Source organism: Pempheris klunzingeri, chromosome 20 (genome assembly GCF_042242105.1).
Source record: "Pempheris klunzingeri isolate RE-2024b chromosome 20, fPemKlu1.hap1, whole genome shotgun sequence".
Lineage (NCBI taxonomy): Eukaryota > Metazoa > Chordata > Actinopteri > Acropomatiformes > Pempheridae > Pempheris > Pempheris klunzingeri.
In genome coordinates, this window is record NC_092031.1 from 12584721 (window position 1) to 12597639 (window position 12919).

Consider the following 12919-nt stretch of genomic DNA (forward strand, 5'->3'; position numbering starts at 1 on the left):
GGAGAACCACATCAGCGGGACCAGGATCCATAGGAACCAGAGAACCACATCAGCAGAACCACGACCAGGATCCACAGGAACCAGAGAACCACATTAGCAGGGCCAGGACCAGGACCCACAGGAACCAGAGAACCACATCAGCAGGGCCAGGACCACGATCCACAGGATCCACAGGAACCTGAGAGATGAGAAAGCACAGAAAGGCTCCGGGGAAGATAGCAAGTTAGAGGCAGACATTTGACTGACATGAGACATAACGATGGAGAGGAAGAGGAGGATAGAGAATAGAGGAGCTCAGTGCACCATAGGAGTCCCCCGGCAGTCTGAGCCTATAGCAGCATAACTAGGGGCTGGTCTAAGGCCTGAGCCAGCCCTTAACTATATGCCTTGTCAAAAAGGAAGGTTTTTAGTCTACTCTTAAATGTAGAGAGGGTGTCTGCCCCCCGAACCCAAACTGGAAGGAGGTTCCACAGGAGAGGAGCCTGATAGCTGAAGGCTCTGCCTCCTGCACTACTTTTGGAGACTTTGGGAACCACCAGTAGGCCTGCATTCTGGGAGCGCAGTGCTCTAGTGGGGTAGTACGGTACTATAAGCTCTTTAAGATATGATGGGGCCTGACCCTTAAGAACCTTGTAGGTGAGGAGAAGGATTTTAAACTCTATTCTAGATTTTACTGGAAGCCAATGAAGAGAAGCCAGTACAGGAGAAATGTGGTCTCTTCTTTTAGTTCTCGTCAGAACACGAGCAGCAGCGTTCTGGACCAGCTGGAGAGTCTTTAAGGACTTAGTGGGGCAGCCTGATAATAATGAGTTACAATAGTCCAACCTAGAAGTGACAAATGCATGGACCATTTTTTCTGCATCATCAGTGGATATGATGGGCCTGATTTTGGCAATATTACATAGATGGAAAAAGGCAGTTCTAGAAATCTGTTTAATGTGGGAGTTAAAGGACAAATCCTGATCAAATAAGACTCCCAGATTCCTCACAGTGGAGCTGGAGGCCAGATTAATGCTGTCCAGAGCAGTTATGGTAGTAGAAAAGCTGTCTCTGAGGTGTCTGGGGCCAAGCAGAATAACTTCAGTTTTATCTGAATTTAGCAGCAGAAAGTTGCTGCTCATCCAGGACTTTATGTCCTTAAGGCAGATTTGAAGTTTAGCCAACTGATTGGGTTCATCTGGCTTTATTGATCAATATAATTGTGTATCATCTGCATAACAGTGGAAATTAATGGAGTGCTTCCTGATAATATTACCCAGAGGAAGCATATATAAGATAAAGAGTATTGGTCCAAGCACTGAACCTAAACAGGCCATTCATGCTCGAAAACCCTCCAATGTGGCTGAATTAAGACAATTCTGCAAACAAGAGTGGGCCAAAATTCCCCCACAGCGATGTGAAAGACTCATTGCCAGTTACTGCAAACGCTTGATTGCAGTTGTTGCTGCCAAGGGTGGCACAAAACGTTATTAGGTTTAGGGGGCAATTACTTTTTCACATAGGGCCAGGTTGGTTTGGATAGCTTTTGTCCCTTAATAAATAAAATCATCATTTAAAAACTGCTTTTTGTATTTACTCAGGTTATCTTTGTGTGATATTAACATTTGTTTGATGATCTGAAACATGTAAGTGTGACAAAAAAGCAAAAACAGAAGAAATCTGTAAGGGGGCAAATACTTTTTCACAGCACTGTATATTTACGCAAACCCTGCTGCAGCATCTTATTTGTTTGGTATGCTGGTATTTGTGTGGGAGCTGTATTTATCCAGTCAAACATTTGATTGTTACTGATGAACTGTTATGATTGATGCTGCACAACAGCAAATGGACGAGGTGTGGCGTGATGCGCGGTGGATCATGGAGGCCTTGCAGTATGCCCGATATAAACAGCCAACGGGAGGCATCTCCATAAGCTGGATAATTGACTTCTCCAAGGAAGTGATGCCTGACAAGCCTCCCTCCACCTCCTCTCAGCCTGACTTCATGCCCTCCCCCATGCCCTCTCCTGAACCCTGCCACAAGCACTCAGGTCAGAATGACCTCTTCCAACAGAAACATGTCTGATTATTCTCAATGTGGTTAAAAATTAAGGATTCCAGATGCTACTTACAAAAATTACTAACATACTTGACGTTATTTTGTTTAGATTTCGTATCTTTTTACCTCCTTGTACACACTATCAACAAGTACTTTTTATCATGTTCTGCAGATTTTGCTGGATTATCAGACGAGGAGGGCTCCTCTGAAGTCTTCCTCACCACTGACAGTGACTACGACTCCAGCCGCGCCCAGAGTCCACGTGAGCTGGACCTGTTGCCCCCCTCACCCCTGTCGTCCTCTGCACCGCTGGAGTCCCGTGGTTTCCTGCGTAGTGACGGGAGCAGCTCAGGAGGAGGGATGTGTCTCGGAGGGGGTGGACGCGGAGCGCTGAGGGATTCTACGCCGGATGTTCTCCAGGCCTCAGAGCCGCAGCGCGGGAGGGAAGGAGAGCGGTGCGGCGGAGGGGGAGGAGTTCGGTGTGGAGGGGAAAGGCGAAGGGGGGCCCCGGAGCTGTTTGACAGTGACTTCATCCTGCCCAGCAGGCAGATAGAGCTGTTGCACATCACAGAGAAGAGACAAGCCTTCTGTGTGAGAACCAGTAGCCTTGAGTTCCCTTCCACCACCTCAGCCCATCACCGGCCTTACTGCTACCACACTACTTGCCCCTCGCCCTCCTCCTCGCCACAGCGAAGATGGCACAGGCCCTCGTCTGTGGACCGCTGTTGCTCGGCTGAGCGCTGCCTACCACTGCTTCCACCAGCACGCACATTATCTGAGGACAGCGGCACACAGAGACTCTCCTCACCATCGCCTGCCGCCCTCAGGAAAGTCTGTCATGCCACGCTGAGAGTGTACCCACAATACCGCACAGGCCTGCCAAAGGAGACCAGTGTTAAGGTATAGATCCGTTTTGACACGATGAAGCAATTCACCTGTTGTTGTGTTTTTGACATGCTTGCCAAAGCTGAATGATTCATTTCCCCCCTGTGTTCCAGCTTTGTGTAACTCCAGGAACATCAGCACGGGAGATGATCCAGCTGGTGGTGCAGGAGATGAACGCCGTGTCTCGGCGCATGCTCGGTAGCAGTGGAGGCAGTGATGAGCAGGAGCAGTGTGTGTGCTACAGTCCTGAACAGTTGAAGCACTTTGGCCTTGTGCTGGTTGTGGACAATAGAGAAAAGTGGCTTCAGGATGATTTCTGCCCCTTGGAGCTCCAAAATCCCTGGGTGAGGGGCAAACTGTGCATTCGCATTAAGGAATATTCACCACTAGCTCTCAAACACAGCCGGGCCACCACAGTGTGATACCTGCAGCAGAGAGAATGAGATAAAGGAAAGATTCTTTTTTTCGATAGACATGTATTGAAAATAAGGAACTGGTACATTTGTACAAACAGACTCCCAAACTCTCACTATTTCTCTCTGTCACTGTGGTGTTACCGTCCACAACTGCAGCTATAACAAACATTTATATAATATTTTCTGCTGTGTTCTTGTTACCCGTAAAGCTTCTGTTTCCATGAAGTGTGTTCTCTCGTACGTAGGGCCTTTTTTATGAACATCATATGGACACCAAATGAACAATAACAAAATGGAACAAAGAGAAAGCAGTTTTTTGTGCTGTCAGAAATCATTGGGAAAAAGATTGTGATGCTGAGCAAGATTAATGGAGCATCACTTTGACTTCTGGCATGATTGACGCCAGCACTTCAGGCCGTGCACGTTGCCAAAATGACATGGGCAGCATCATCGCCTCCCCAGCCACACGCGGACACGGCTTTTCCTATGAACTCTCTCATTGTGTCATTCCCGAAGAGCTGTCGGCTGCAGCCGCCCGGCCCCATGTTCCCAGGATGTGGGCTCTGGACCCGGCCCAGAGGGCAGGAAGGAAGGGAGAAATACAGAGGGGGGCTGGCGTCTCCGCTTGAGGATGCAATCGGCCCGACGATTTGGCCTGTCAGCCTGTCACTCAACTGCTCTTGGCCACTGTGCTGTCTGGTAGCGAAGCAGCCAAGCAAGGGAGAGAGAGCTTGATCGAGAGAGAGGGCGAGGAGGGTGGAGGCTGCATCTTTTAGAACCTGGCAGCGGCTCTCTGGTGCTCTTTTTCTCCCTTTTGCAGCAACAAATCCTCTGTATAGTAGTCGTAGCGTAGCTGGCAAATGCGATCATCTCATTTTGTGAAGTAACGCAAAACAAAACCTGATAATTTGGATTTTCACAAGAGAAAAAACAAGCAATACTTCATTGTTTTTCTTTTTCTAATTGATGGAAAGAAGCATGTAAACCCTCCAAAATTGTGCTGAGTACATCTAAAGTACTGTAGTCACTTTGTGCTAAAAGTTAACCAGTTCAGTGTTTTTGCTTTGTTTGGTTTAGTGGTATTCCCAGATGCATCCGAAAATGGTGCCTGTCAGTCTAGAGCAGGATCTCCCAAAGGGATGCTAGTGTGAAAGGGATGACTCAAGTCTGGTGTTTGTTAGCAAAGTAACAAACTTTATATTCCAGACTGTCTCCTAAACTCTTTCAAAACAAATTAAGTATTTTAGAGGCTCTTAAACCACTACGATCTGCGGGGGTCATGTGACCGATGGCGAGGAGTGAGGGCGTCAGTGGGCTAGTTTTGGGGTCACCTTGCTGCTGTGTCTGCCTGTACTGAAGGAGAGGGTAAACAGTGGCGACTTAGATGACACAACCTTTCTTGAAAAATCTCTTCTGCAAAGGAAAAATCGCAGTAAACCTTGTTAATCAACCTGCTATGATTCTTTAGTCTTACACCTCTATTCAGTTGTGACAAATTTGAACAACGCAAATGTTTTTAAAATGTAAAACCAACGGTTGTGAGAAACAATCCACACTTGTAGCAAACCAACCTCTCTCCAAAATACGCCATTACATCAATTATGCAACACACTCAAGGTGCAGACCAGTGAGAGCTTCAGTGCAATTTAATCAAAATTAAAACATCAAAACATAAAAATAAAATAGCTTAAAACATTTAGAGAATAAAGCAAACATACCTCATTGTAAATCTTATGGTTCTTTTAATCAGCAAAACTAAAAATAATCATTTCCTGCTGAAATGTGTCTATTGTAACATTTTTTAACTAAAATCTCATGAAACAATATAACAGTCAGTAAGAGAACACTGTAACACACATCAGCAGGTTAGCTTGTGAGCATATACGCTAGCTTGTTTACCCTGATCGGTCTCCAATATGTCAATAACCTCAATTACCAAAAACACTGAAGCAGGTATTGTACTTTTGGGATGGATAAGGCCTCGTGGCAATCTAAACCTTCCCTTTTTGCTAAACTTTGGGAACTTGTGCCAAGTATTGCTTTTTCTATTCACACTATACAGTCAGAGAAACCTCACAGCCTTCCATTTGAAACAGAGCAGTCTGTGCATTGTTTACATCAAAGTCCACATGTCACACTCACAACACCCGCAGGCTGTTGTGTTTCATTTAGTTTTTTATATCAGCTGTTTTTGAGCTTTTCACAAATACATTCCCAGCTGTAAAACAACAACCAGGCTCAGCAGCATCATGCCGTTCTAATAACCTGCAGCATTTCCAAATGTAGCACCAGAAAGGTCCAAGAGAGGAGAGTTTGATGGGTGAAGTCAATGGGCCTGGCCTCAGTTACTGTAGCATTCCAGGTTCTCAGGTTGTTGTGGAACCTGTCACAGGGGGAGTTATCAGTGGTGTCTCTTAAAGTGTTTACAGAGTTTAGTTTCCTTACACCTTCAAAGATGTGTTTATGTGTAACTACTGTATAAAGATGTCTTAAGACAAACTGATGTTATAAGTTGTAATTGGTTTCACTAATGGCTTGAACCCTTGTGTTAACGCTTAGATGTCTTCTTTATTCACATTGTTAAAAGTGTTCTTTTTTACAAGGGCCAACTGCAAAAACAAATCACACAGCCAGAAACCGAACCATGTACATAGACGAACAAGACCAGGGGACGAATGTACTGTATCTGCCCTAAATGTGAAAGTAAGTGAATGTGGGGCTGGCTTCACTGCAGAGGTCAAAGGTCGCTGAAGTTATAGGCAGGAGTCTGTCTTAAGATTATGCTGAAGGGGAAGGGGGGGGGGGGTTAAATTCCCTTTCCAGTCAAAAAATAAAGCCCCATGTTTACAAGAAGCTGTTGGCAGATCCATCAGGCGAAGTCATGAAGGAGACATCACGTCACTTTTTTAAAATCTATTTTTATTGAACAATAAATGAATATTACAAAATAAAAGCCATGGCTGTTTATGTGGGTTTCTTCTCTTTTAATGCATCGCCGCACACGAATGTAGGAAGTTGTGTGTCCCACTGAGCAATAACATCTTTTATGTGATATTGACACATATTGACTTTTTACACTTCCTGTTTGCGAGATAGACCGCGAGAAGTACTTTCCGCATTAAGTTTCGTAGATTGAGAGCTGAAAATTCCACTCTAGGATCCATGATATATGTTTTGGCGCACCTCATCAGCCATGAGGAGCGTAACAAAGCTTATGTTTCAAGTGTGTGCAGATCAGATTTTCTTTGGGGCTTATTCTTTTAGTTTGGAGTTTCATCCACATGTACGATGCACTCCCCAAAGCTGTTCATTTGTCCGATGTGAATGTGAGTGAGTGACAAATAGAGGGCACTTGTTCCTACAGATGCTATATTGCAATGACCTCATCAGTGTTTGCCACCCGGTTGATGAAAACTGAATGGTGGGCAGCTGCAGACAGAATCTCACAGTATAAATGGTGATGTTGATACTGCTGATGCTGAGGGAGTGTTTTTACCATCAATTTTGTAACAGGTCTGAATGGTGTTTAGGCCCAGCATTAGGAAAATAGTTGATATAATTACATCTCTGCCACCACTTTTCAGAATGAAGTGCACGTTTGTAAAACTACACTTGACATAAAAAAAGATGCCAATACTTTACAGGATACTGAGATGTACTTTTGATAACTGTGCTGTTACCCTCATCAAGCACAGTGATCTGTAAGCATCCCCTTGGTGTTCATAAGGTGGAATTAACAAAGATCTGAGCAGCAGATGAAAAGAGTGCTTTCTGAGTGCTTAAAGAGACAATGAAAAAGACGTTTTGCTGTTTGTTTAACAGAACCTGCACATTTGCACAGGTTCCTTATCAGTTAAGTTATATATATATATGTTTTCAGAACTAATCTCCAGGTATTAACTTAAGGATGTGACTCTACAGCCTCGATCCACACTTTATTTTGTTAGTTGTATTTTTATCATTATTTTTATTATTATTTTTCATTAACTTTAAAGCCTGTTTTACCTCTGAGCACATCAGCTATGGGTGTGTTCAGAGGTGTGCTTAATTGCATCTCACACTATTCTGCTGAACACTTGTGCATCGCTTCACAAGCGAGCAGTAAAGTATTTCAAAAAAATATCGGTAAAGATGTCTCAGCATGTGCCACTCTTAGCAATTTCTGATATTTCATCCAGTTCAACTATTCAGCTCTAAAATTAAACGTTTAAAACGTTTATAAATAAAATAGTCATGTGATTCATGTCACGGACTATTTATGTGCATATCTGTTTACATAAGTATTTACTGAAGGCTAATATGGTTACTGGCACAAAGAAATATTTTCAAAAACCTAAACATAATGAATCTAAAAACGTTTTGCATGTGCATTAATGGCACCTTATTTTGCACTGCTCTGTTGTGCGTTAAAATGTTTCATTGAATCATGATCCCAGGGTTGAATTCTGGCTGGCCAGGTTGCTTTCAGCAGGCTCATATCACAGCGCTCCCTTGCTAGCGCCATGTGTTTTTTCAGCCCTTGAGCAAATAAAATGCTGCATGCTTCCCTGTCAACAGATCCTACAAACACTAATGTGCAGATGGACACACAAACACACGCAAAAACACACAGTGGTGCGCATGAGTGGCGCGTGCACTCAGGGATCTTGATACTGAGATGTGTAAATGCACATGTGTAGCATATAGAGGATTTACACTTTTCTTCTATATCAAGACAAATTCACACACACTCTCCCAAGCAGCTTATCGCACACAAATCACGCCATAATGCATCCTTGCCGACACACTATGCCTTTAAGAGCAGCCCTTTAACGTTTATTGACAGTAACTTAAGAATTGCACTGGAATTCTGACACCTCCTAATTTTAAACCTTCTGACTCCAGGAGGACCCGAGCTAAATATAACCCCTGGCATATATCTGAATACCTATAAAGAAAACATTCCCAAAACACCCTGAATAGTGGCTATTCATGCTCATAAAAGAGATTCAAAGTGGAGAGTGCTTAGCTGGGGCGCAGTGACTCGTGACTCATCAAAATATCTGCAGCACCAAAAGTAAAGCTGAGTGTCTGGGTGAATCATTTGATAGGTGATTTCATCAGCACCTCCTCTGGCAGAAAAGGAGGATTCGGAGGATTCGGAGGATTTGGAGGCTTCTAAGCTTCCGTACTGGAACAGGAAGAGTCCAAATGAATGTGAGATCGTGCTCCAGTGCGGCTAAACCAATCCGCCTGCGAAAAAAGCAACCGATGCGTCTTGAAAGTGAGCAGGCTTCGGGCCCTAATCTCCTCCGTCTCAGAGCGCCCCACCTCCGTGCTCTTCAACCTGACCCTTCCTGAGGGCATTAAGGATTATGGGCCAAAGGGTTGGGCCTCGCCTCGCCTTACCTTATGAACCCTCACATTTGCACAACCTTCTCGCTCATTTCAGTCAGAAACATGCTCGCTTATCCCACATGTACAACCTTCCTGTATAAATGGATGCCTAAACAGACTAAACACTCCTCTAGAAGGCTTCATACTGACTAGATGTTCATAGTATGTAGCAGTTGGTTCAAATGTGAGGTGCTTTGACAGCTACAGTCACACCCCTCTTTCCTCCTCTTCTATTCCATTTCTGCACTGACTGATCACCTGTTTCCCTCTGATGCCACAGCCCCTCACATCCACCCCCACTACCCCCTGCCCCACCCTGCCTACCACCGGCCGATTTCAGCCTGGCACTGATGGGCGGATTAGTGGTGGCATATCTGTATGCGTATGCTGGCGTGTGTGTGTGTGTGCAGTGGGTGGGAAAAGTGAAGCCTGCCACTACTGCATCACTCATTTTCTCTCCTGCTCTGATTCTCTATCCCTCTCTTTCTCTCTTTCTCTCTCTCTCTCTCTCTCTCTCTCTCTCTCTCTCCCTCCCTCCCCAGGGCCCATAAACCTTTAAAGCACCTATAAAACACTTGGCGAGGCCTTTTTGAAGTTTTTATGAAGATCTGGCTTTATTGTTCCCAAGAGATGAGCCCCACTCCGCTGGCGCCTCGGAGCTTTCTGGAAGTGCCAGTGAATTCAGGAGGGGGGGCTGGGTGGTAGCAGAGGAGGGAGTCCCAGGGAAAATAGGGCTGGGAATAGGGGTGGGCACTGTGGAGCCTGTGTTTTATGCCCCCCTGTGCATATGTGCGTAGTCTGTGATGCATATGTATGTGTACATGCATGTAAGTGTATGTCAGGATGGCAGATGAGCTGCAGATGCGGTGTGAACAGCAACAGTGACAACTTTATCTCCAGGGTGCTGAGTTTGTGTCCTTGAGGTAGTTTTTAGACTTAAGACGCATCAACTCAAATATAAGTTAAGAAACCTCTAATAAAAGCACATGAGTGTCTGAACACAAGCGTGCATGTGTTGCAGCATGTGTGTGTCTGCGTATGCCTGCGTATGCGTTCTCAGACGATGGGGCCAGCAGGTTGCGTCCTTGTTGTTTGAAGTGGGGCTCTGTTGTTCTCATAGAGCTAAATGAATGGAGCCGGACCCCCCTCCATCTGTCTGATCCAGCGGCACCGACCCTCCCTCCCAAATCCCGGCTCCGACGCCCGACGCACCGGCCCCCTCAAAGGAACAGTTGGCAAACGGACGGCCCATTAAACAGGCAAGGGCGACGAGCCCTCACCTCTAAGCAACACTTGTAAGAGCAGAGAGAGAGAGTGTGTGTGTGTGTGTGACACAGGCAGAGAGAGAGAGAGAGAGAGAGAGAGAGAGAGAGAGAGAGTGTGTGTGTGGGGAAGGAGATAAAAGTAATCAAGAAATTTGTATGAGAGGAGTGGCAGTTACATCTCAGTAGCCATGACATTAGCCATGCTGGTGGCTTTGACTGCGCCTTTGCCCCTCGGCCACCCCCACTGCCACAAACGTGTGTATTCTCACCTTCCAGTCAAGGCACTGACAGGAAAATGCCCTCAGTCATCTGGCCCTCATTTGGTAATCAACGTTTGATTACTTGCTTGAGGAGAAGCAGTAAATGGGATCTGATTAAACCACTTGTTTATGTATTAATTCCAGCTGTTTTTGTAATTAAATGTGTTTTAAACATAACTGGACAAAATAGCTCCTGAAATCCGAGGTGATACTTTATCACAATTCAATGAAACGTCCAAGTATTCACATTTATGTACACACACACACACACTCACACACACACACACACACCGCAGGGACCATTGAATAACCTCTGTGTCACCCAAAATCAGGGCCAGATAAAATGGGAAAGGGTCACATCTTGACATAATACTTGACATGTTGGAGGTCAAAGAAAAAATCAGTTCCTCCAGCATCCTTGTGTGCTTCCCATGTAAACCATTTGCCATCGTCTGCACAGTTATGAACCACACTGATTTGTTTGAAAAGGCTCCAAACTTCCCTCACCCACCCTGCGTTTGAACGCCGGGGAAAACAACAGCTTGGGTCTGCAGTGAAAGTTGGATGCATGCAGAGGAGCCAGAGGGCTGGTCCGAAGAGAGCCAACAGTGATGACAAAAAAAATCTACGAAGTAGACGAAAATGAAAAAAGGCAGGGGCAGCAAAGCACCAGCCGAGGGTATTCTGTGTTCAGCTTCAGTATCCTGCGCCTGGCAAACAACCTGAAAGCAATTTATTTTCTTTCCCCAAACATTTAAGATCAAACCCATGTTGGTCATTTACATAAAAGGTTCTCAAATGGAGAAGAGAGAGGAAAGATGCCTCGGCTTTATGTGTGTGTGTGCATGTGAGTGGGGATTTGGAGGATTCCAGTGCCTTGGAATCAAAGGAGAAATGCTGGGAAATGCAAAAAGGAGTCTGCAAGTTTCTGTCAAATGGGGGATTCAGAAAAGAAGAGGAAATAAAGAAATAGAGAGGACAAATCTTGCATTCCAGCCAAATGCTGTGGCCGATGGGGCTTGTACCCTCACACACATTCACACATACATCCATATTAACCCCAGCTTCAGCCCCCTTTGTGCGAAGGATGATGTCATTCCTTCTGAAAACATGTGGGGGGCGGCGTCGGGGGGTTTAGGGGGGGATTCCTTTGGTCCTTTCAAGTTTGCAGGGGGAGCCTTGGGCCACGGCAGGGTAGACAGTACGAGGGCAGGAGGCTCAACGCTGCCACCCCCCACCCCACACCACCCCGGCAAGCAGTCACATTAGGCACGCTCCGGCCACGCCATCAAAGGCCCGGCTCAGAGCGCACACACACACACACACACACACACACACAAACTCTGCACACACAAAAGTATGCATGCACACAGTTGCTTCCCGACTGCATGTATGGACCAACAGACACACTCACTCTGACACAAGTCAATCGAGCATGTTCACACTCAGATGAAACAAACGCATGCCTAAAAATAACAACACACATGCATACACTCACAAAGAACATACACACACACACACTCGCATACCAACAGATCAAACACGCACACACTTCAATCATGCCCACCCCCCCGGCTGTGTTATTGTTTTGAAAATATGATTGCGGTGACGGATGGGGTGGGGAGAGGAGAGGGCTCTGGCAGGGGCGAGTGGCAGGGCCCCTCTATTGTCCCCGACCAGTGTGAGTCTGTGTCCATAGCTATAGAAACTGGGGCCACACTGGGAAGGCATGCTTTCATCTCCACCACAGGCTCACCGCTGGCAATAAGGGGTCAAATAAATCCCCCTGGATGCAGTGAGGAGGGGGTAAGTTTGCAGGCATACATGTGGGCGCGCGCACACACACACACACACACACACACACACACACACACACACACTCAAGGAGAATGTTTACCTGAGCTATCTTGTATCAGTGCTTCAACTTCAGCAACAACTTTGAATAAGATGCACTTCAACTTCTTTCAGGGCTTCTGTTTAGATAGATGTTACTGTAATTTACTTGTGTAGCTACCGTGGGCATACATTAAATGTTAAGAATTATGATTTTCGTCTCATTTTTGTGAAAAGTCTGACATGAAGGTGACCCTCATCTCGCCACCACAGAAGCAGTCTGAGCCACTTTGGGTAAACACACTCTGAGCATGCAGCACATGTAACAAAGGATCACAGCGCTGATCATCAGGATTCACAAAGTCCTGAGATGTCCAAAACTCGCTGATTGCACACACACATTATATACACAAACAAAGACGTGCAACATTTTACAGACACACTCTTGGACAGCACTGTTAGCAGTACACTCACACATCCAAATAAATAAGCATTGACACAAATACATAGACAACAGCACTGTGCAGAATTTGGATTTGACTGAAAGCCATGAAGGGGATCTTCACAGCTCATACTGACTAGATTGTTTGGTGAACTTGCCAGCATCCTCCCCCCGTTTTTCTTCACTGGTGTTATATCGCACATGTCCATCTCAGTTTCATCTTCAAGGCCCTGAGCCCTGCCCTGCTGAGGACCAAACCCTTAAGGATTAAAGTCAGACTCCCTCATTAAAATGTTCCGTGTATATATATATATGTGTGTGTGTGTGTGTGTGTGTGTGTACCCACCATACCATAGAATACCATAGAAGATCATACCATACCATAGATTACCATAAATACCTTAC

General features: G+C 45.5%; 1 protein-coding gene across 1 annotated transcript in view; it reads left to right on the plus strand.

Annotated features, from left to right (window-relative positions):
• Positions 1-3344, plus strand: part of ankfn1b (ankyrin repeat and fibronectin type III domain containing 1b) — a 109739-nt gene extending 106395 nt beyond the window's left edge. The window contains exons 21-23 of the mRNA XM_070852412.1: positions 1822-2029; positions 2210-2937; positions 3036-3344. Coding sequence (XP_070708513.1) covers positions 1822-2029; positions 2210-2937; positions 3036-3344 — 1245 coding nt within the window. The remainder of the gene's footprint in view (positions 1-1821; positions 2030-2209; positions 2938-3035) is intronic.
• The last annotated feature ends 9575 nt before the right edge of the window (positions 3345-12919 follow it).